The sequence below is a fragment of the Rhyacophila brunnea genome, unplaced genomic scaffold (assembly GCF_057557595.1).
Source record: "Rhyacophila brunnea isolate RB1 unplaced genomic scaffold, BYU_Rbru_1.0 scaffold_13, whole genome shotgun sequence".
NCBI classification, from domain to species: Eukaryota; Metazoa; Arthropoda; class Insecta; order Trichoptera; family Rhyacophilidae; genus Rhyacophila; species Rhyacophila brunnea.
In genome coordinates, this window is record NW_028232785.1 from 13,807,669 (window position 1) to 13,832,269 (window position 24,601).

The window sequence follows — 24,601 nt, forward strand, 5'->3', positions numbered from 1 at the left end:
AGAATCTTAAGTTTTTCCAATTGTTACTTTTACAATATTCATTATAGTCAGCAAGTTATAGCATTAACAAAATCTATAATTATAATTACGCGTCTATAAGTATAGGTACGCGTTTACAGTATTTTTATAACGGTAGTTAGCTTCTATCTTGTATTGATAAAATTAGTATTAAAATTCTTTATTCATAATTATACAGTATATAAATTTATAAATATTCAATTTTCTTTTTCAATTTTCATACATTTCCATTATTGCTATAAAAGTTATTGAAGCATGTACTTGCTAAATTTTACGTAAACAATCTCTCCCATAACTTATTTTCTAAGTTTAATGGAGATTTCCCGGAAATTATTTCCAAAATACATCGCGCTGAATTTACGCGATGTGACATTTCGAGGCCTGTGGTCACAGCGTTCCAATTACACTTTAGCAGTCTCGATTTTCGGAGGCGAAAAATTTTTTACGTAAAATTTTATTACATTTACAAAGAAAAGGTTAACAACATACATTTTACTTCCTATTACTAAACGATTACGTTACTGGTTACCTGTTCAAGGTCTCTTTCGACCATTTCTTCTCTGCTTCTTCCATAATTTAGAACCATGGGACTTATATATCCTGTCTGAACCGTGTCGTGAGGTTGTCGCAAGGCTATTGAGAAGAAGAATTTGACTACAAGGCTAGATTTGTATAGTTATGTCGTTAAACCATACTCTGCCACAAACACTAACTGAAGGTCGGCGTTTCTGCTCGTGCCACTGACCTAACAAATAATCAAGTACCTACCTATATCAGCTACATGGGCACCAGCAGCGTGGTGCAAGGTGTGGAAGTGCACCACCTTTGGCTTAAAATCTTTTGTTGATAATGTAATATAGCAATTTTATTTATTGAAGCAAATTCTACACATAAAACATCATTTTAATTTAATATTTTTTTTATTTAAAACATTTTGCAAAAGATGACATGGATGACGCAATGAAAGAACATAGCTTTTGGGCATTTGGGTATAATTCCCATATTATTTTTTGAGCCCCACCTAGTATAATTATATGATCAGACATGTTGGCACAGTCATAGTATCCTTGTCTACCCAAAAAAAAAATGCAGAACCAATCCAATATCCTTCTCCGAATATAATATTATAGTATATAAAGGTTGCACAGCTAAATCCGACAGAGCAGAATAGACTATAAATTCTTCATGTATTTTGAAAATGTTAATATTATCTTTGTGCAGGTATCGAATTGAACCTGTTTGTAGTTTTGATACTCTTTTAGATGGACGCTTACTATAGAATCCCGCCGCCTGCGAGGTGCGTTCAACCATTCGCTTTCTCAACCAGGAGGGAGTCCACCCTATTGAAATCCATCGTCGTCTCACATCCGTTTATGGTAATGTGATGAATTATGGCCTAACCAGCTCAGACGTTCAAATTATTTATTCCACGAGACTAGACTAGACTTTATTACTTTTTGTAATAAATCGAGACTTAAAATATTTTTTTTCGTAGGGTTATGTCGCGTTTTGGACCAAATGTGGACTTATCGCTTTTTGGAATTAGACGCCTCATTTGTTCCACATCCACGTGCGCGAAACGTCAAAGAACAGCTGAAGGCTGTCACTCGATTTACGTATCGAATTATACATCCGGAATAAAGATCGCAGATTTATTTGAATTAAAAAAATCTTCGTGGTTATTGTTTTAATATTTATCTGGTAGTTCTTTAATAAAATATTATTTTTATAATTAATTTTTATTAAATATCTTAACACTAATTTTTGTTTACTTAGTAAAGAATTAACAACAATTATTTTTTATAAACTTTTGTTTACTTAATTTTATTGTATAAAACTATCTATATCTAATTGTATAATTATTTATATTTATAGGTATGGCTGCGCACTTATTATATTATTAAGGCACTTACTGACTATAATGATTAGAAACCGGCTGCCATGCGCGGCTGATGATAAGTGATATCATCGCAAGATGATGCAATTGTTTAGATCGAACAAATCGTCACAATTACGATATCTTTACACTAAATGCCTTTCGAACTCTAATCGCGGCAAGAGCTTTCTCACGGAAAACAAATGAATGCATTAAATGCACCACAATTTACGCGGTTAAATCTTGTCTTTTCTTCCCGATGAATATTTTCAACTTTTTTCCCGGAGAGGAACGGCACGTCATCCCCTTTGGCTTATTCTTTCCCACTCTTTTATTAAAAATTTTAACTCCATAACCTGGACGCTATCGGAAAAAATTACAACATTTCTGCCGAATCATAATCCAGTTATATGATGACGTTTACGTTTAATTTTATACTAGTCGCCCATTGGTCGGAAATGTCTTCGCATTCATTCAATACATGTACCCAACACGATTTTATACAATGCAAAGATTATAGTTATAAATTAGCTTTAGTTTACAGCATTTAGCTAATGATATCGCCTGAAGTTTTCACATAGAAATTATATATTTTTCATATAAGACCATTCGGTCTGCCTGAAAAAAAATCAATAGTTCACTCTGAGTGGCTGTAAGTCACTCAGACCGAACTATGCGACTTATCACATATTTTTTTAGCTATGTCTCGAGGTAGGCGACGTACTTCGACGTAAAATCGACATTCAGACCATAACAGCTGTGACGTCACAATATCGTCGCAAAAAATGCTAGCTGAAGGCGCGCATTTTGTGATCGTGTCAGCATCTTAGTTATTTACGCTGGTTTTAACTAGTAGTCGTGACATGAAATGATTATCCAATTGCATTATGTTGGCTAGCGGTTTTAGTACAAAATATTTTTTTCTAGTATGTGTATGCATGAGATGTTTTCAAATTAGCTATATTCAGTTTAAAGAATATGACATTCTCATACATTATTGTCTTATTCGTTGAATAAATAATAGTTAAACAATGGAACAACAAGAATAAATCATTTAGTTTGATGTCATAGGACTAGATATGATTAAATGAACAATTCATTTTCAAGTTTCATTTTCGGTAAATTTTGTAACAGGATGTTAAACATGAGTAATAATATTGATCACATTAAACTGTTTTCATTAGAATGAGTTATTTTGTGTGATTTAATATTAAAAAAATTTCTACAAGTATAAACACAAAAATATCACATTTAAATGGATTTTCATCAAAATGCGTCTTTTTGCTTTATTTCATATTAATAGATGTTATAAATGTCGTCACAAATTGATGACATTCGAATAGCTTTATACTGGTATGTATCATTAAATGTAATTTCATCCGAACAGATCTTATACATGAGTAATCATATTGATCACATCTCAATTACTTTTCACCAGAATGTGTCATTTTGTGTACTTTTAAAATACGGGAAGATGTACAAGAGTATTCACATTGATGACATTTGAATGGCTGTATACCAGTATGCGTCATTTTGTGTAATTTCATCTGACTAGATCTTTTACAATTATAATCACATTGCTCACATTTAAACGGCTTATCTGGAGAATGAGTCATTTTGTGTGATTTCATGTAAGCAGATGTTATACATGCGTAATCACATTGATCACATTTAAATGGCTTTATATCGGTATGTATCAATAAATGTAATTTCAGCTTTATAGATGTTATACATGAGAAATCGCATTGATCACATTTAAATGGCTTTTCACCAGAATGGGTCATTTTATGTGCTTTCAGATAACGGGAAAATGTACAAGAGTAATCACATTGATCACATTTAAATGGCTTTATACCAGAATGTGTCAGTTTGTGTTGTTTCATATTACCAGATGTTTTACAAGAGTAATTACACTGATCACAGTTAAATGGTTTTATACTAGAATGGGTCATCATATGTGATTTCATGTATGACGACGATATACAAGAATAATCACAATGGGCACATTTAAATGGCTTTACACCAGAATGAGACATTTTGTGTCGTTTCATGTAATGAGATGTTTTACAAAAATAATCACAAGTGTCACATTTAAATGGCATTATACCTGTATGTGACATTTTATGTGCTTTCAGATAACGGGATGTTATACAAGAGTAATTACATTGATCACATTTAAATGGCTTTATACCAGGATGTGTCAGTTTGTGTTGTTTCATGCTACCAGATGTTTTACAAGAGTAATTACACTGATCACATTTAAATGACATTATACCAGAATGTGACATTATATGTAATTTCATGCGGGACGATGTTTTACAAGAATAATCACAAAGAGCACATTTAAATGGGTTTACACCAGAATGAGTCATTTTGTGTAGTTTCATGTCACGAGATATTTTACAACAATATTCACAAGTGTCACATTTAAATGGCATTATACCTGTATGTGACATTATATGTAATTTCATTTGACTAAATGTTACACATGAGTAATCACATTGATCACATTTAAATGGTTTTAAACCAGAATGTGTCATTTTGTGTCGTTTCATGTTACTAGATATTTTACAAGAATAATCACATTGATTACATTGAAATGGCTTTTCTCCGGTATGTAGCAATTTAAGTTTTTTCGTCTTACTAGAATAATTAGATTCATCGCTTTTAAATGGAGTGTGACAAGAGACTTCACATTTACTACGTTTACATTGTTTAACATCCTTATTAGTGATTTTATGGATTATATTTTTATGCAACACTTTGTGAAACTCGAGCAAGTCTAACGATGAAAAAAAATTATAACATATACCGCACACAAAATTATTAACATGAAAATATTTTTTTTCCAACTTTATAACAGCCACCAATTCGGGGAATGATTTAGAAACATTTCGTTTCATAGTGCCAGGTATTTTTTTAAATCTATTGTTGTATTCCACGAGTTCATTTTTAATATCTTGTTCGTCGATTTTTATGATGTTATCAATTTTCTCTTCTTCCGACAACTTGAGATTTGCTGCGTTATCCTAAAAAACATTTATAATACAATTATTAGCACCACACGATCTCGACAGCATAACCATTTTTTAAACTTTCATCCGCATTACATGTGTGAAGTTAATTACCTACTGAAGTTACACAGGTTTCCTAGTTAAGCTGAACGATGCAAAAATAATTTGAAAAACTTTGTTTTAAGATACATGTCGTTTTCATAACAGATAAGTGGGTATAAGTTGTTAGTTTTTCGTTCTAATCCAGGTTTAAATTTGACCTCGATCGGCCCTGACAATTTACGTATGGTTCACATTTCATTTTACAAAATAGATTCTGATCCGGATGATCAAAGTGAAGTAGCCTTTTGTTTCACCCTGCAAGTGTGTTTGGCATCCTTCAGAATATCAATTTGAGTTGGCTGTGGTGTACTTTAGGTGAATAAACTATTGTTTTAACTCAACCATTGTCGTGTCTCTTAAGTGAGAAGAGTAAAAGAAGGTACCACATTTTGGAACAGTAGATGAAGATTTCACAATGGGATAGTAGGTACATTTGCTTGCGGCATGCTCCTTCTATTGAATTATATGACCCGTCGGTACTGTTTATGATTACGTCATGTGTATGGCTATTTTCCGTTTTAATTTTAATCGCGCGTTTAAAGATGGACGTGGTGAACGAAACAATTTCACTTAATCAACCGAAAGACAAATTTGACAGTTGATAACTTGATTCAAATCTAATATGCATCTGCATGTGTATGTATTCAACCAACTCTGGTATAGTAAAGTAGTTTGAATAATAACCTTTTCTAAATTATCCATTTTCCAACTTTATGTTTTACGAATGTTTTTATCTTTTTTAACGATATCCAATTATATTCATCGCAACTGTACCTAATATTTGATTTAATTTAATTTCATTTGTTACACTACTTATGACCGCGCTGTTATTGGGACATCATATATTATTTTATAATAAATTATATTTTTTCTACTTATTCTCTGTGATTGATTTTTCTGGTTAACCTAAATCAATAAAAAAATATATGTACTTACCCCACTCATTATTATAAATACTTTGCACGTAAGCATAAAAAGGGTTGCCCTTGCTGCTATAGATTATAGGAAGATGCATATGCTATACCATAACTTCGAAAATATATTTGTTTGTATCGTCGTGTCGATTTTTCTTTGTACGTATCCACACGCGCAATCGGAATTCGACAAAATTTGAAGGGTAGATGGAGGCAGACGAGCCGGAGTGCGTGGTGCTCAAATTTCAAATTTAGCCCGTTGCACCCCGGGGACAGTTTAACGGATTTTGAGGAAAAGGGCCTTGCAACACGGAAGTAAATGTTGCAACCAAGGCCTTAACAAAAACGATGCATGAGTGCGAGTGAGAAAGTATTCGGCACCCTTATAATCTCTGCGACACGCGCTAGAGTAAGATAAAAGGTCTACATATGTGTGAGTTAGTTTCCAAAAGTATTGCCGGGAAATCGTGGTGAATCGCTTCACGTAGCGTCGGAAACCTGCGAGCTCGTGTTGCTAAAATTGCTATTTTTTGTGTTAAACATAAAGTCAGTGGAAAATATTTTTAGTTAATTAATTAGAAAAGATGGTTCCGTGTGTTGTATTAAAATATGGTAGCCATACTAATAAGCAAGAAGATGGTATTACGTTTCATATGTAAGTTGATACATGTTCGTGATAATTTATTTGTATATTATTAAATATTGTAATATCAGTGACCTAGTGTTTCTTTAAAATAACTTAAATAATGGATATCTTTACCTAATGGTTGCATTTTGACCGCTTAAAAATACTATATAACGTAAAAAAATAGAAAATTATATTTTAATTCTGAGCGTCTAGTGCGAGCACTAGCGAAATGGTCTATGGTCTCGAACATTTGTAGATGAATACGTTCGCTCGCCTACAAACCAAACGCACGGCAAGCAGCTTCATTTAGCAATTCAACGGGTGGCATCTAAATGTATCTATAGTCTATGGTTGCAACCCTTATTTTTTTATTGAAAATGTTGCAAGAATGTGTACATTTAAAAAATATTAGCTCGATCAGAGGTCAAATGGCAAAGTTAGATACAAATAATTGTTATGAGAATCGCTAATCGGCCGGGAGCCAACCGAGCCGTCGCGGCGCAGGCGACGCAGTGCTGCCATATTGGATCAGAATGCTTCACTCACGGACAATTGTATTTAGCGGCATCAAGACTGAAGGTAGTATGGTGATACTGCTAGTATTATCATATCAGAACTTACAATACTTACTAAAATTTTGCAATAAAAGTATTTATTTGTAAACCTTACGTTGTATACTTGGAGTTCCTTTTTAATTTCATGTTCATCAATGTGTATGCCGAAGTTAATTTCATCTGCTTCTGACACACACAAGGTTGATTTAGCCATAACAGTGCTAGTGGTGTTAACCTAAAGAAAACAAGCAGAAGACAAATCGTATTAATAACAAAAAAATAAATATATTCATTTTGACGAATTTCCGGGTAAAACACTTGTGAGAATGTCACGGAGGCAGTGGTCGGTATAGAAAAGCCAATGAACCGAAGCGCTCGGTAATTTTTAGAAAATGCGTATGACGAGCGAGTTTTTTTATATGTACTTGGAAACATTCCTAATTACCTGAGTTTGCAAAAAGTTCCCAGATATGGGACCAGCCGTTGTACTAACTGTGAGGGTCCACATCCTGCGAATTATATAGGTTGTCTGAAAACGCCTCACCTTGCTAGAAACCTTTATAATGAGTCATGGCCAACATCTTGGAATAGACAGGTAACCACTAATCGCATACCGCTAATACAGCGGCTCGTTCCATGTGCATATTTACTCAATCCGCCAATTCACTTTAGGTATAAGGCAACCTCTCCCAATTTCTCCCAAAGTTTTAACCCCGCGAGGCACTCATTGAGAAACTCAGAGCTACCCCTGCCCAAAGCATTGAATTGCTCCACTAAGTCACAGCATACACAACTCACTATAGTTGATAACACCACGCTGCCAACAACTTTGCAGATTACTAAATGGAACGCCAACAGCGGACTTATAAACAAAATAAAGTCAAATTATTTCTTCAGCGTCAACACAACTTCGGAACTAACCCGCCCCGCACCACACACAGTCATAATCGAGCGTATCAAGGGGCTCTACATCTGGATGTGAAGCATCAGTATTTTTAATGCCTGGGAATGTCTGAGGATCCGATACCTAAAACTAAGGTCACCACTATGTGCTCATGGAAGAGAGGAGTACGGTGTCTTAACAAAAATAATGAGTAAGAGATGAAAGATATGCCATTTAGTTATCTCTCCGTCTGCATAGATATAAATAATAAAATATGTTGTGGTGCTGATTCCGTCATCTCGTAGGAGAAATCACTGTATAACCCCAAGTTTTCAGTTATTTTTCTTTCTTTCTTCTCTCAGAACCTTGACGAAAGTCCACGAGCTCTTCTTTAATAGGTATTTACACGTGAATACTACAGAAGGCGAGGAAAAAATGCCAATTATCCTAAGTGCCTCATATTACGGGCGCATGGGCCATTGATTGCCACACACATATACTTTTCACCGCGGAAGCATTCCTTCCCAGCTGCAATTACTGACAAAATGGTTTGAAACTGTCAAATAATATCGGTTAACCTCGACTGCACTACGATGAATAGGAACAGTTAAGTAGGTAGGTACCTAAACTTGTATCTATGTATTTATCCAAGATGCATATTTTAATACCGCGTAATCATTATTATGTAATTACATAATTAACAAGTATTGCTTTATTTATTAGTATAATAATAATAAATACCTCTTTAAAATTGCGACGGGTTAAGAGAGATGAAATAATATTACCAATTCATTTAATCATTAATTTAAATAAGTATATTATGACAATGATAAAAATATCGGAAGTTTTTTACGCAATCACCACGAAAGAAACACAATATCTTCATGTTTATACCCATACTGTAAAGTACGTACATAGTTTAAATAAATGTATTACCTGGTTTCCTGGGCTATATTCCGAATACGAACAACTTGGTTGCGGATCTTTATAATTAATTGTATCTTCAATAAACTCTTTCTTGATGTCCACTCGCTGAAATTCAGGTTCCGATTTTATATTTACCATGTCTCTTGTTTGAAGGTTCTGAAAAACACAGTATACTTATTATTATTTCATTAAATCAAGCTTATTTTATGGAATATCACTCACTTTTATATGGTTTATAATAATAATTAGTATATTCATCGCGAAAGCCTTATTACCCATTGCAATACGATTTCTTAGGATCACAGGAGCCTAACTACGAAAATGCATGCCGTTATTATAAACAATCCTTGTTGCTGTACATATATATTATATCCGTTTACAAGATATACTTAGTTGAAAAAACTGTGCTTTATTTAATGAATTATAAATGGTAGCAAAGTTTTTATTTGAGTTTATCTCAAAACTCTTATTGTTATTATAGATAGGACCCTGTGATCTTAAAATCCGAATAATGCCGAACCCAGAGCTCCCGGATAGAAAACCAGTGTCTTACACATTGCATCACGAGAGCAACCTTGATGAAATGTTTGGAAACTGTCAAATTATATCGGTTCGGCGTCGACTGCAGTCATATAAATCCGATCAGTGCAGTATGTCTATCTTCGCGCAACGGATAGATACGTCATATGCATATTATCATTTACATATACCTAACCTAACTTAAACAATCTAGTATATCGGCTATTTGAAAAATAAAATGAATTTGCCGATGGCTTCCAATAAACAGACAATAACTCAAAAATTTGCAAAACAATTACCTAATTAAAATAATGTCAAAATAGTGTCAATTTAATTGTTGACCTAAGGTTCTTTCTTGTCCGTTTACGGGAAGCCAGCGGCAAACAATTTTTAAAAATTGCTGATATACCACTTATATGATTTGTTAGGTTAGGTTAGGTTTTCATTTTTGAATTCATAAATTTTGCCAAAATCAACAGTGAAAATTATCGCGGTTCCCGCCTGGCTTCCCGTAAAAAGACTTGTAGGTAACAAAAATAATTCACAAGCCAATAATGTGTAATTCCATGAGGTACACAGTGGATTTATTTAAGGATTTGGATACGATTGATAAAGGTAACCTTATAATAAATACATGTATTGACAGATTTTGTTTTTTTTTTAAGAGAAATGGATGTCAGCCACTTGCTCAACCTATTAGGTCCATACTCTGACTCATACACAAATTGTCAGACCCAAGATTCGAACTTGGGACTCACGAAGCTATCGGCCAACGCTTAAGGTGATTCATCAGTGAAACGGCAAATAATTTTCAACCATAGGCGCGACGAAATTTTGCACTCGCTCCCATTCTGAGAGAATGTGAGAGAGAGAGAAAAAACGAACGAAGTTTTAAGACGAGGTGAACCATAGACAGCATGATCTTAGCTAAGGACGATGTTTCTGCATAGTGTTTTGTACTGAGGAAATTTTAGTTAAGACAAATATTTCTGCATTAGGCTCTGACATTATTGATTATACCCTTCCGCAATCTAATTGTACAATGTTTGAACCGTATAAATAAAGGCGCAGAACCAATTGTTTGAAAATCAACACGTGGAATCATTAGGTCCTATCATATTATTGATGTTTGAACGTCGTAATAATTAGCACTTTTAATACCACAATGCCACGTTTTGTTTCTTCTAAAAAAAATTAAACATATTCACACGTTGTCTGTCAATGCATTTGTATAATATAATGTTTTCTGTCCGCAGTAAAATTTAACATATGTATAAATATTATATCAGTTGCGAAGGATGGAGGCGCAGAAAGTGCTCATTAATCTGTCATATGTATTTGTTTTCATTGAAATAGGACTACAATCTACAGATGGTGTTAGTTAGTTTTTCAAACTCAATTAAACCCTGCGAACGCCAAGCCTTAATAAATAGTCAAAAGATACTTGTCTATCGATATGACTAAATAATGCAATTAAAGCATACATAACTTTTGACTTTTCATAAAATATTATTTTTTATCTATAATAGTTTGATTTAGGCAACGCTTAATAAATTTAAAAAAAAATGAAGCAACATATTGTGTAATATGTATTCTTAATCCAACGAAGACAAAGTAGGTATGTATGAAAAAGTGTGCACAATTTTGTCGTATCGCCTGAAGATAACAAAAACTATTATGGTGTGGTTGGCAGGGTTTAATTGATTTTTAAAAACAAACCAACACCATCTGGAAATTGTAGACTTAGTTCAATAAAAACAAATATGTACATACGACTTACAAAGTTTGATGTGCACTATTAATTGGGGGATCTTCACAGCCTACCTCCGCCCTTCGCTACTGATATTGATGCAGGTACCTGATTTTCTGCCCTGTATTCCGAAAAAGAACACCCAGGTTGTGATTCTTCATTGTTGGTTTGGCCGTCTTCAGCAGACTTATCCTTGAAGTCAAGTCGTTGGCTGTTTATAGTGGCCGGGTCAGTTTCAGTTTCAACGTTTTTCTTAGCTCGTATTCTTATTTGTCCGGTATAAATCTTGCAATCGATTTTAAACTAACTTTCCGACTAGATAGATATTTGAAACTTTTAGAATATATCAGAACACGATGCCAATGGATTTTTTAATACTTTTAGCCATCTTTAAGTAGAATTGAATTCATTTTCAGTTAATTTTGCTTTGTATGAAAAGTTATTTCATCACCATTATTGGTTCAACAGAAAATTTAAAAACGTTGTATATAAAAAGTGTTTTGGGTGGCCGCGCGGCATAAGCGTTGGACTATCACGCCGTGGGTCTCAGGTTCGAATCCTGGGTCTGGCAAGTACACATATTGTTTTTCAATTTGTGTGTGAGTCAGGGTATGGACCTAATAGATTGAGCAAGTGGCTGACATCAATAACTCGTAAAAAACAAAACCTGTTAATACAAACCTCTACTCTGTGGAGGCACATATGATCCTATTAGGATCGGAAATGGTCGGGAAAAAAAAAAGTTCTTTTATCTTGTAATTATTTAGTCTCAAATTCGATAGATAGACCACCCTCCACGTAACCTTGCAATTTGGAAGAGATTTTTTTTAATTATTTTGAATTATTTGATGAAATCAGCCGCCTGGGATTTCTAATACACTAATACGCAGTGCGTATTACACACAAATCTTGTGTGTAATACGCACTGCGTACATAAGGTACATAAGTATAGTATCTCCCACGTAATACGTGGGGGATACTATACTTATGTACCTATTTTATTATTTATTTTCTGCTAAGTATCTTAAACAGACAAATGCAATAAAATCTTGAAAAACTGACACAATATCATCATAACATATCTACTGACGATTGTTATAGGTACATAGAGATCTGAGGCAGAGGCGCTAACAAGTTTGGAGGCCCCATTATAAACATTTTGCCAGTATTTTATACTGCAAGAGAGTATTATGACTAAAATATCGGAATTTTCTAACTGGAGCTCCATGGAAAAACGTCAATTATAAGTTATGATATTATTTGTATTAGTTTTCTTCATTTGTCGCCTTTTATTAAAGGCCACCCCTTAGCAACGCATGACGTGCCTACTACCACGGACGACACTGCCAGGGAATACAGAACTCATGTAGTCAAAAATATCTTAGAAACTGACTCACATTAATGTATACATCTAAATAAATGACGTATGTTTATTATTAATAACTCATGTATTTGTTTATTCGTACAGGGTGGTTGTTAGTAACTTTAAACAATCACAAACACCCAGGCTTTGAGCAAATCACATAAATATTGTGTCCTCAACGGGATCGAATCCAGAGCTCTCGGGTGGAAGGCCAGCGCCTTACGCACTGCACCACGAGAGCCACCTTTTGTCTGACCATTGTATGCAATGTACGACAATTAAAAATAGGTTTACAGATGCATGTATTGAAGACAAAAGTCGATTGCTTTCTAGAACCAAATCAATGGCACTCAAATTCAGTGGGTCAACAACTACGTCTATCTTGGGCAACGAATGTCATTTGTTCAATTATTATCAAGAAAATACCATGGCGCGCATTTAGGCGCCTACATATCTACAAAAGTGACCTTCCATTCTCTATTAAACGCAGTGTTCAACTAATTTGTTATACCAGTGCTCACGCAGTTTCACGTGCATCCCTTAACAGCATACTTCAGTGAAACGGCAAATAATTTTCAACTATATGTGCGACGAAATTTCCGACTCTCTGGCAATTGGAGAGCGAAAGTAGAGCTGTGAACACGTCAATTTGTTTTGTAATGGCGACGGGGGAATTAATTCTTAAATCGTGTAAAGATGACTAAAAAACGTTACCCATTTACTTGAAAAAGGAAACATGTCAATGTATAAGTATCATTATTCTTATCTAATAGAACAATAAATGGACGTATGTTGAACTTTTCTGATAAATTATGTTTTGTTCTGCACGCTTCGTTTGCACAATATTCGCGTCGCGTAGTCACAATCGTTTTTGGCCGTGCCCCAGCTGAAGTATAGCCTTAATGTAAACGATATAAAAATACTTACAAGATTTAATTTATATACAACGTTTTTAAATTTTCTGTTGAATCATATAAACTTGGCTTGACTAACTTAAGCGATCAAAAAAATTCTACTTGATAGAAATAATACTGAAATGTCATTTTGACATGTTATATTGATTTCTATAGTAACGCTCGTGTATATTAATAATTTAGTTGCTAGGACCCCAGACCCCTAGCAACCAATAATGGTGTCGAAATAACTTTTCATACAAAACAGAATTAACTGAAAATGAATTCAATTCTACTTAAATATGGCTAAAAGTATTAAAAAAATTCATTGGCATCGTGTTTTGATATATTCTAAAAGTTTCAAATATCTGGCTAGTCGGAAAGTTAGTTAATTGATTGCAAGATTTGTACCGGACAAATAAGAATACGAGCTAAGAAAAACGTTGTAAAATGAAAGGTGACTTTACATCTGGCGCTTACATCGCTTTACATCTGGTTATGGGTAGACATGCGTCGCGTACGCATCTTTTTAAACTAATCTATAGCCAACGAACGAATCGGTCTCGTGTCACCTGGCGCTTATGTCGTTCGAGGCGATCGAGATTCGCGAGAGTGCACCCGCAGTATAGGAAGAAACGTGGGTGCAAAGGACACGCTGCCCGCCGAACTGAATATGTCGTTCGAGGCAAAAGAGATTCGCGAGAGTGCGCGCGCAGTATAGGAAGAAACGTGGTTGGGAAGGACACGCTGCCAGACTAGTACTATACATTTTATTACGACAACAAAAGACACAATTGACCTAATCTATCCGAACAAATCACTATCCGTAATTGACCTATTCGGTCGGAGTCCTTATTAAGTGACTCATTTCCATATCGAGTTATGGGTGGAATTTTACCTAGGGATTGAACTGTTCTAATAAGAATATGAGCTAAGAAAAACGTTGTAAAATACGAGTAGCGCAACGTGGCATGGATAAGGTGCATGTTAGGCATAACAAAGAAACCAAGGGATAAGCATAAGGAGGCATTCAAGAGTAGGTACGCGACGTGATAGAAACTGGCAGGCAGATGGAATGGTATTTTTTTGGATATTTCAAACAGTGATTGGAAAAAATACAGTCATGCAGTGGTACCCAAGGGGCACAAGGATGCCCTAAAACTCGTTGTATCGACTGGCTCATAAAGTTCGGTGGATATGCGTGGCAGCGAAGAATAAGAGACCGAGAAAAGTAGTAGTAGCTAGGAGAGACGTTCATCCAGATCGACTCCAGTTGATGTTGAAATGTGTATGCAATTGTATTTCATAAATAATTGAATAAACACGATTCGACCAGTTGACGATAATATTATGTCGTGGCAGTGGGCGGTTTAATAATTATAAGTATCATTAATATAATAAGTATCATTTTCGTAGAAGTCTTTTGAAATGCGAAAACAAACCAAAACCTAATCCTAACGTAATTCAATAATAAATCATGTCAGGTAAATTATACGTATGTATTATGACCGTTAACATTTGTTTAAATAACAGATGGCAGAGTATGATTGACATCGTATGACACATTTTTGTCCAACATTCCACCAAGTGGTAGATTGTTTAAATTTTCTATTTATTTGACATGCGGAGTTATTCATTCGTAGATAGTAATGGCTAGGACACGTGTTTCAGATGCCACCAAAGAGTGCGACATTTAGAACCCTTGTGGCACAGCCTCAAGGGTACCTTCGTCATGGCCTGCCCTACCCAACCCAGCAGCGGTGCTACAAAAGCGATCTATGCGCTGCAGGTCTGGCATGGCGGGAGATGCAAGAGTTGGCGATGTATCAAGGAAAGTGGCGCGAACTTGTGCATGCCCTAGACCCCCAATGCTAGGTCGTGACAGGTTGAAAAACAATTGTTGTAATCAACAAGAACCGTGTTTTATTTAAACATGAATTTTAGCTCCTTAAGTACTATACGACCCAAAAAGGCAGGAAGGTGTTTTATACGGCTATATTTCCGATAAAACATTTCACGGTGAAGTGTGATACGGCGAACTGCATACGTACAAGTTTCAAACGCCATACGTCAAGTAATAAAAAAAACTACTGGGTACAAGAAAAGACAGAAGGTACGTTAGAAATACAATTTATTGCGCGAAATGTTCGCGTTTACAATGTATAAATGCAACTGTTTACGTGCAAATTACATGAAACCGAAATAATTCGGTTTTATTGGCTATTTGTTTGTTTTTTTACGTTGAGAAACTTCTGTCATCAATGATTCGAATCGAATCTTGATTGAATTCGAATGTTGTGCTGTTTTTTCTAGTTTCTTTGACGATATTAGTGACTAATTACTATATAATATTCATCCCAAGGCGACACAATGGCTTATGTCTGAGGGATATATTCGAGGGTATACTTGCAGAACGCATTAAGTGAGTTTTTGCTGTTTTTCTGTTTTAAATGCCAAAATTCTTAGAATTTTACGCTCTATGTTCTGGTAAAACGCACTTAGTCATAGGATATACTGGTAAGAAAATAGAAACTGCATTAAGTCATATTGTTATTTTTTTATACTGACAGAAAGCATTATATGACCTATAATGCGTTCTGTGTGTACAAAATACAGGATTTGTAACATGGCATATGCATTAAGTATGACATAATGCATTCTGTCAGTACAAATTTTGTCAATTGATTTCACTATAGGGCATAGCCCATACCTTTGCAATTTTAATTCATCTGTCTTTAGTGATTAGTGAAACAATACATTGAACCATTTGAAGAATTTATTAGAATGGCTTCGTCTCAAAGAGCAAAACATAATATATTAAAGATGTGTTGGAGTTGTTCTTATGATCGCAAAAAAGATTACATTCTAAAAAATGTTGAGATTAAAATTCCCGTTGATAGAAAACCAAGGAATGAAAAAAGGAAATCCAGACAAAACTAAAGAGTTATTTCTTTTTCAAGAGTGGACAAAAAGTCAGAGTGTGAAAATTTTTTTTAGAGTACTTTACACATTTTAAATAGATCAGTAATTCACGCATTTAAAGGACAAGAAGACGTGGGAGTACAGTTTACGTTACACGATCGTAGAGGTAAACATCCCCCTATTCACAAAACAAGCAATGAGAATTTAATCCATATAAAGTCTCACATAGAATCCTTCCCGTTTATGGAGAGTCACTACACGAGAAAGGACATATATATATATATATAAGGTAATATTTAGACAGTAAATTAACAATTTGCAAAATGTATAGCCTGTGTAAAGACTATTGCACAGAAAAAGGCGTATTACCAGTGACACAGATAACCTATCGTAGAGTGTTCGTTTTTCAAACCAAAAAAGGACCAGTGCACATTTTGTAATAAATACAAAGTAAGTTGGCCCGAAGACAACATCATAATGGAAGAGGATTTTCAGAGTCATTTGAATAGGAAAAATGAATGTCATTCTGAAATAGAAAAGGATAAGGATATGTCCAATAATGATTCCTTATTCATGACTGTAACATACGATCTTCAGAGTGTGTTACATATACCATCCACAGAGGTTTCACTGCTCTATTATAAAAGAAAATTAAATATGTTTAACTTAACTATTTACGAAGGTCCAATGCCGAATAAAGGATTTTGTTTGGCTTGGACCGAAATAAATGGAAAGCAAGGGAGTTGCAAAATAGGAAGTTGTCTCATGTGGTATCTCAAGCAGCTTCCATCGAGTGTAACTGAAATATCTTTCTTCTCCGATACATGCGGAGGCCATAATAGAAATTTGCAAGTATCTGCTCTTTTCTTGAATCTATGGAATGCGATTCTATGCATAGTGCCATAGAAAACAGGCAAAAGTTTGCGTCGATTTATTGTGCCAATGACTGGTTAAATGATGTTTGAATGTCTCGTTTCATTTCGAAAAAGAAACCATACAAAGCAAGCGAGCTAAAATATACTGACTTTTATAACCTCAAATTTTTATCGAATCAGTTAGGTAATAAAAAATAAAAACTTGGCGTAAATTGGCTAAAAATGAAATGTCTTAAATATAAAAAGGAAAAACCATTTACCATTCAATATAAATATGATTTTAGTGATGTGTACGAAACAATAAACGTTTTAAAAATTAGAAATGCTTCGCGTATCAACCAAATTTGTTTTGTAGAAATCGAAAACATTCCACAATTATAATATAAAAATCCATTAAAAATAAGTTGTGCCAAAAAAAAGGATTTGTGTGAAAAAAGTGTAATACCGGACATTTTTCATTGGTGGTTTCAATAGTTATCTGCCGAGAATAACAGCCATCCAGACTTACTTCCGGAGCCCGATATAAATGATTCCAATGCCGAAAACGATGCATAATAATCAACATTTTTTTTTTTAAATATTAATACTGATACTAATCTAATTGTTTTCATGTATGGGTGTAAAGTGCAAGGAAATGCAAATAATGTCAATCAGAATTAAGACTAGTCGTAATATGTGACATACTATCTAATCTGCATACCCTTCAGAGAAATGTTATTGTAGTTTACAGTGAATAATTTAATTTCAAAAAAATCTGTTTAAAAATTATTGTGATTTATTATTATTTTCATTGTATTTTTTCTATATTTTTCTAATTTTAAATAAACAATGTTTAACATAAATGATATTATTTTCATTCAAAGTATTATTTTAATTTATATTATACCAATCTAATCATTGCATTGTTATCATTTATCTAATAATACGTCGAAGTTAGCGAATAGTTACTGACAGAATGCATTATGTCAGCGGTCACATTACAATTACATTTTTAAAAAAATATCCATACAACTTATCAACATCAAATCTTTTGTTTTGTATGCCAAAAAGGTTATTCTTTATAATGTAGAAAAAAAAATATATAAATCATAAAACATTCTACGCGGGAGAAAGCTTTGAAAAAAAATTTTAGGTCTTAATGCGATTATCTCAGAACTTGTTTTAATGACTTAATGCGTTCTGTCAGTATACCCTCGTATTCAATATTCACACAATAAATAAGTAAAATCTAACCTCAACGGTGCAAGTCACACCTTCGGCTTTCTCTTGTTTTATGTAAATTTCGGCATCAGGGCAATTAGGGTCGATTATTGGTACTTCAAACCAATGCTGGTCTTCTGCGTCAGATCCGACGTCATCTGGCTCGCGTTTAATATCCATGTTACGTATATTTTAAAACAAAAATATGTCATTTACTAACGTAGAACAGCGGCCGCGATGAAAGACGCTTGTGGCTTGCCCATAGACAAAAAAACTTCTTAATGGCATTTTTGCTTGTGTTGCCATCTTTTGTGACTAAAATCCGAAAACTGGTTTAAAATATTGTGTGAGCTTATTAATTGTTTTTTTTTTCGGGTAATGGAAAGGATCAATTATTATTATTTCATTCATGGACATCATTAAGACAGGAATTGGAATGCAGCATAAATTACTGATTGAAATCATTTCAAACTTTTGAAGTTTTTCACGTATCTGTGTGTGCATGCACAAACTCAAAACAGCTGTTCACGTACAGCTTTAAATTAATGTGTTAGCTTTAATACCTACCTATCTAATAAACAAAAAAAAAGATTCGGTAAAGGCATCGATTCTCAAAGCAAACTAATAATAATTATTTTACTAAAGTTAAATTCCTATAATAGTAGGTAATTTTAACTTAACTGATAATATCTTATTTTTTGACCATTTCCGTTCCTCTCCATTTCCGGGCCTCCACAGAATCTTGTTTTTACCAGAAATGGATGTTTACCACTTGTTCAACTTATTATGCTCATAATTTGGGTCAAAACACACAACAATAATAAATATTGTCGGTACCTATGTCTAGGAGTAAAAAGAATCGAACCTGGGACCCACGACATAATAAGCCGATAGGTACATTAGCCGCTCGGTCATCATTTAATTTAAAAATAAATGAATTCTAAGTTATTTAGTCGATAATTAATAATATTATTAAGTAATAATTCCTTTTTAAACACATTGTCATAATGCACGTGACCTGTAAACTACTACTTTTATCATTAATGACAGCTGGGTTCATTCATCCAAAAGTACCTAGGTAGGTAGTTCGATTCCGAATAAAGTAATGCGAAATATAACAAAATAGGTACCTACATTAGGTACCTACCTAGGAAAGTAGGCGTTGGGTATTATATACAAACATTCAATAGGTACTACGTCCTGAATGACCTTCACTGGGAACCTTTCAAACCTTTTAACTGGTGATCTCAAAAGTTATCAACAAAGTTCTATAATTATTTCAGAATGTCTATGATTAAATTTATAATATTGACTACCTACACGTCAAGATACAGAATAGATACCTAGCATAATATTCTTTACTCTTCTTCTTCGTCCAAGTCCACTCTTAAGTCGAAACAAATGGACACAACATGATGCCTTCAAGAATTCCTGTCGCTCGCTCTCCTTATTCTCTCTACTTCTTACATCCAGGTTATACCAGCATTCCGGAGCTCCACTATATACACTCTATAAAATAGTTTTTAGTATCCTTCTAGGACGCCGGAATACGTTTGTTTAAACTGGATGGTGATAAGCAGAAAGAGAGTTATAAATGGGAACTTGTTCAAAAAAATCCAAATTTCAATTTGCCAAAGAGATCCAAGTTCAATTCGGCCTAGCTTCCATTTTATAAACACAATTTTCTTTAACGGACAAAATGTTCTAAACCTCAAATTTGCTGAGATGAAAAAAAAAACTAACTGCTATGTAAGAATCTGTCATAGTCAGAAGTATATTAGTCTATGATAGTCAGTATTAAAGTGTCAGAAGAGACAAGAGGTCAAGGCTTCTTTGATGGTAGGTACGGAGTAAGTTCTCTATCTTTAACTTAAGTTATTAAAGATACAAGACCTATACAAATATTTATTATTTGCAATTTGATATTTTATGATAGGTATATTAATAGTTGACGACTCTGCAAGTAGGTAATATATGGAAAATTAAAAAGAGAATCAGCAGTTGGTTTCTTAATGTAAAATTGTTTCTCTGGAAAATTAAATAAAATGAAAAGGAGCCAACTATATTATTGATTAATATCCTAAGATACATATTATATTACTGTATTTTATATTCTTTTACTGGTAATAGAAATACTTATATTAATAATAGCCACAGTATTTAATAGGTAAGGTGAGTCGGGGTAAGTGTAGCTACTGCACAACACCGTCCAAATAATATTGTGCAAATTATTCCAAATCCCGTCAGTAATCGGCGTGGTAGTATTTTAACTTCTGACGTTAAATTCACTTGCAAATTTGAATACCTAATAGGAATGCTGTTACTAAATACCTAGGTAGATACGTTATAACACGCTCCATTACATATATTTTTTTATTTCTGGAATGCACGAAACTGAAAACACGGTTCTACATCCCAATCAAGAAGGGTGTAAGTAAACCATTAAAAAATTACCTTTTCGTCCTTCATTAGATTTTTTTAAAATAGGTAAGTATGTTTAATTGTGTTATACTTTTTTTAATTAATGCTATGTATTCTTTTCACATTTAAAATAGGATAACGTGTAGAGCTTCTGGACTTTTGAATTTTTTGTAAGATTGTTTAAGGGGAAAATTTTTTTCATCTTAATTTGTTATCTATAATTTTCGTTTTCGACCGTGTATAATAAAATGTCTAATAATTCATATCTATTTGTTTGGTTTTACATTTCACATCCTAATTCCTATTGTACATTTCAATAAATTCAGCATATAGTTAAGTAGTAAACTCTAAAAACAAAACTATCACAATAATAAGAATTTTGTTTTCCATTTATAGTAAGTACCTACTTAGAAATTTTATTTGCTTTGTGTCAACACAAACATTTGTATGAACAAGTAATGAATAGTCAAGGCAACTTTACCTAGGACGCGTTAGTACGTCGTGTTGGTGATATAGATTTGCCATTATTTTTTTGTGGGAAATGTTGAATGTACACGACGCCAAATTTACCTGAATTATGAATATCCCTCCATTTTCATCCAATTCAGCTTTGTACGTTTTATTTTCAACATCAAGGTTGTATTTTTATTTTCAGTTATATTTATTTTTTCAGTTTAGTATCAATCCTTATAATATAGTATTTTTTTGAATCTAAAATATATCTTTCATACTCGTAAATAAAAAGAAAATCGACTTATGTCGACAGTTTTTGACATATTAACATGTTTTCGAAAAAATATGGTAACGTTGCCACAGTTTACGGTAACCGATCGGTCATCGTAGACCAGTGCTTCCCAAAGTGTGGTACGCGTACCCCCTGGGGTACCTACGGGAAGAGTTTGGTGGAGGCACGCGCTGCACCAGGCTTTTGCTGCGCCTGGTGCAAAAGGCATTAATACGACATCAATTAATACAACATCCGTGCGAGAAGGTTTATCGCAAGAGGAAGAAGAGCAATTATTGGAATTAGCTTCAGACGGATTCTTGAAAAATAAATATAAGGAGTGTACTTTAACATCATATCTAGTTTTAACAGAGAAAATCCTGAAATACATTTTGACTTTTCCATCTTCATAACTATGTTAAGTTGCCTTTTCATCATTATTTTGTAGACATTAAGTCAAAAAAAAAAGAACTGGCTTTTGAAAGTGGAACCGCATCTCAGATTAAACTAATTAATCAGGGAACCAAATCATGTTGATCTGTCTCAACATAAACAATTTCATCCTTCTCATTGATTATAATGGATGTTATTATTATAACATAGGTATTATATAATATTATAAACAATCACAGACACCCAGTCTTTGAGTAAAACACAATTTAATATTGTCTCCTGACAGGGATCGAACCCAGAACTCTCGGGTGGAAGGCAAGCGCGTTACGCACTGCACCATGAGAGCCGCTTGTTAATAATCAATTGTTTCTAGTATTAATTGCTGACTTACTGTGAATTATTGATTATTAAAATGCCAAACATTTTTTTTTAAAAAGATGAATCGGTAGGTAATGTATATAACAACTTATTTTCCATAGACCAGGCATGTCTAATTTGATCTGTGATCAACTATCCACTATCTAAAATCATAATGCAATGATCTACCATACTCTATCTTTGTCATTCTGTAACTTTACTTATGTATTCGAAACAAATTAAACAACGCATCGTGTATTTCATCATTCCAGCTAAATCCTCAATTTCCCATTTGTCATGAAAATGTTCTTCTTCTGGGCAATCATTGTCAAACTATTGTCAAAAATATTATAAGAGTTCCATCCATTTATAAGTTTGAGGCACCAAAAATGCTATCAATATCAAATGTCAAAAATAATACTCACTTCAAATCATTCAAAGCTTTATTATTTCTAACAATATTATATTTAGGTCTACAACAATACAATTAATAAAATCACGCATGAGCGAGTGGTAAGCGGTAACGTGTCACATGATCGTTTTCCAATATGTGTTTGGATACAGAGCATGGACATGGACGTAGGTTCAGCAAGGGGATAACATATTGTGTTATATCTCAATGATCGAGAGGTGGCTAAAATGCACGTCTACTTGTAGAGTCAAAGAGAAAAAATGTGCAAAAAATAATAATATCGACAATATTATTGAAAATTTATTTTTTAAATACGACAGTTATAAGTGGTTACCTCGTCAGTTATTCCTAGAAGCCCTAGTCTTGACCAACAACTTGCTTTTTCAAATATCAAGCTAAAAGTAAAAGTTTAAGTTCTTTGAAACAAGCTCATCTATCACATTAATCAGTTTTATCGAATAATAAATATGTTAGGTATATTGTATAGGTATATCAGTAAATACATAATATTATAAAGTCATATTGATAATACAAATACATGTAAATATGTGCATTTAGTTCTTACTCGTATATTGTTATGTATTTCATTATTTATCAAACAAAAAATACGATACCGCGGGACTTGAATCTGTATCTGCTGGATTCCCGCCAGTATGCTTCCCAAATGAATCTACGGGCATCTTAGTTAATTAAAAGAATTTTAACTAATGGTTGTTACATAAAATGCTCATCGAATTAGGTTATATATAATGTTGGCTATCGGTTTTAGTACAAAATGATTTTTCTAGTAAATATGTGCTTGGGGTATTTTCAAATTATGTTTATTTCAATATATAGAACGTTACATTTCCTAATCTTGTGTCCTAATTGTAGAATAAAAAAATAGTTGATCATATTAAATTGCCAGGTTTAAATGGGTCTTCGCCAGCATGTCATGTTATGTTAATTTGTATAACTAGATTGTATACATGAGTAAATGGACTTTTACAAAGATAAATCATTTAGTGTGATTTCATGGGACCAGGTGTGATTGAATGGAAAATAACGTTGACAATTTAAGAGGTTTTTCACCGGGATGAGTAATTTTGTCGCTTCATTTTCGGTAAATTCAGTGAAGGGATGTTATACAAGAGGATGCTATTGCATTTAACATAAAACGTAATTATTTTTCGCAAGGATGAGTCGTTTTGTGTGACTTCATCCGACAAGATTTTATGCACGAGTAACCATATTGATCACATTTAAATGGCTTCTCATTAGAATGAGTCATTTTGTGTGATTTCATGTTTCCAGATGTAATACACGAGTAATCACATTGATCACATTTAAATGGCTTCTAATTAGAATGAGTCCTTTTGTGCGACTTCATGTTTCCAGATGTTATACACGAGTAATCACATTGATGACATTTAAATGGCTTTATACCAGTATGTGTCATTATATGTATTTTCAAATTATAAGATGTTTTACCAGAATAATCACATATATCACATTTAAATAGCTTCATACCAGTGTGTGTCATTATATGTAATTTCATGCAACCAGATCTTTTACAAGAGTAATTACATTGATCACATTTAAAAGGCTTTTCATCGGAATGTATCACTTTGTGTCTTTTCAGAACACGGGATGTTATACAAGAGTAGTCACACTGATCACATTTAAATGGCTTTATACCAGTATGCGTCATTATATGTATTTTTAAATTACTAGATGTTTTACAAAAATAATTACAATGATGACATTTAAATGGCTTCAAACCAGTGTGTGTCATTATATGTACTTTCATGTTACCAGATGTTTTACAAGAGTAATTACATTGACCACATATAAATGGCTTTTCACCAGTATGTGTT

The 24,601-nt window shown here is 33.6% G+C and overlaps 1 protein-coding gene across 1 annotated transcript; it reads right to left on the reverse strand.

The window, feature by feature from the left end:
- Positions 1-6,899: 6,899 nt before the first annotated feature.
- Positions 6,900-18,695, reverse strand: LOC147076563 (uncharacterized). The gene is made up of 3 exons (XM_085941287.1): positions 18,472-18,695; positions 8,926-9,072; positions 6,900-7,341 (listed from the first exon to the last, which is right to left on the reverse strand). The coding sequence occupies exons 1-3, from the start codon at positions 18,616-18,618 to the stop codon at positions 7,120-7,122; spliced, it is 516 nt and encodes a 171-aa protein (XP_085797413.1). The 5' UTR covers positions 18,619-18,695; the 3' UTR covers positions 6,900-7,119.
- Positions 18,696-24,601: the final 5,906 nt, after the last annotated feature.

Excerpts from the sequence above, each read along its gene's own strand:
- LOC147076563 (XM_085941287.1), bottom strand. The coding sequence starts at position 18,618 with ATGGATATTAAACGCGAGCCAGATGACGTCGGATCTGACGCAGAAGAC. Across the intron at positions 9,073-18,471 it reads GTGTGACTTGCACCGTTGAG|AACCTTCAAACAAGAGACAT; the intron begins GTTAGATTTTAC and ends TGTGTTTTTCAG. Across the intron at positions 7,342-8,925 it reads AATATAGCCCAGGAAACCAG|GTTAACACCACTAGCACTGT; the intron begins GTAATACATTTA and ends TGTTTTCTTTAG.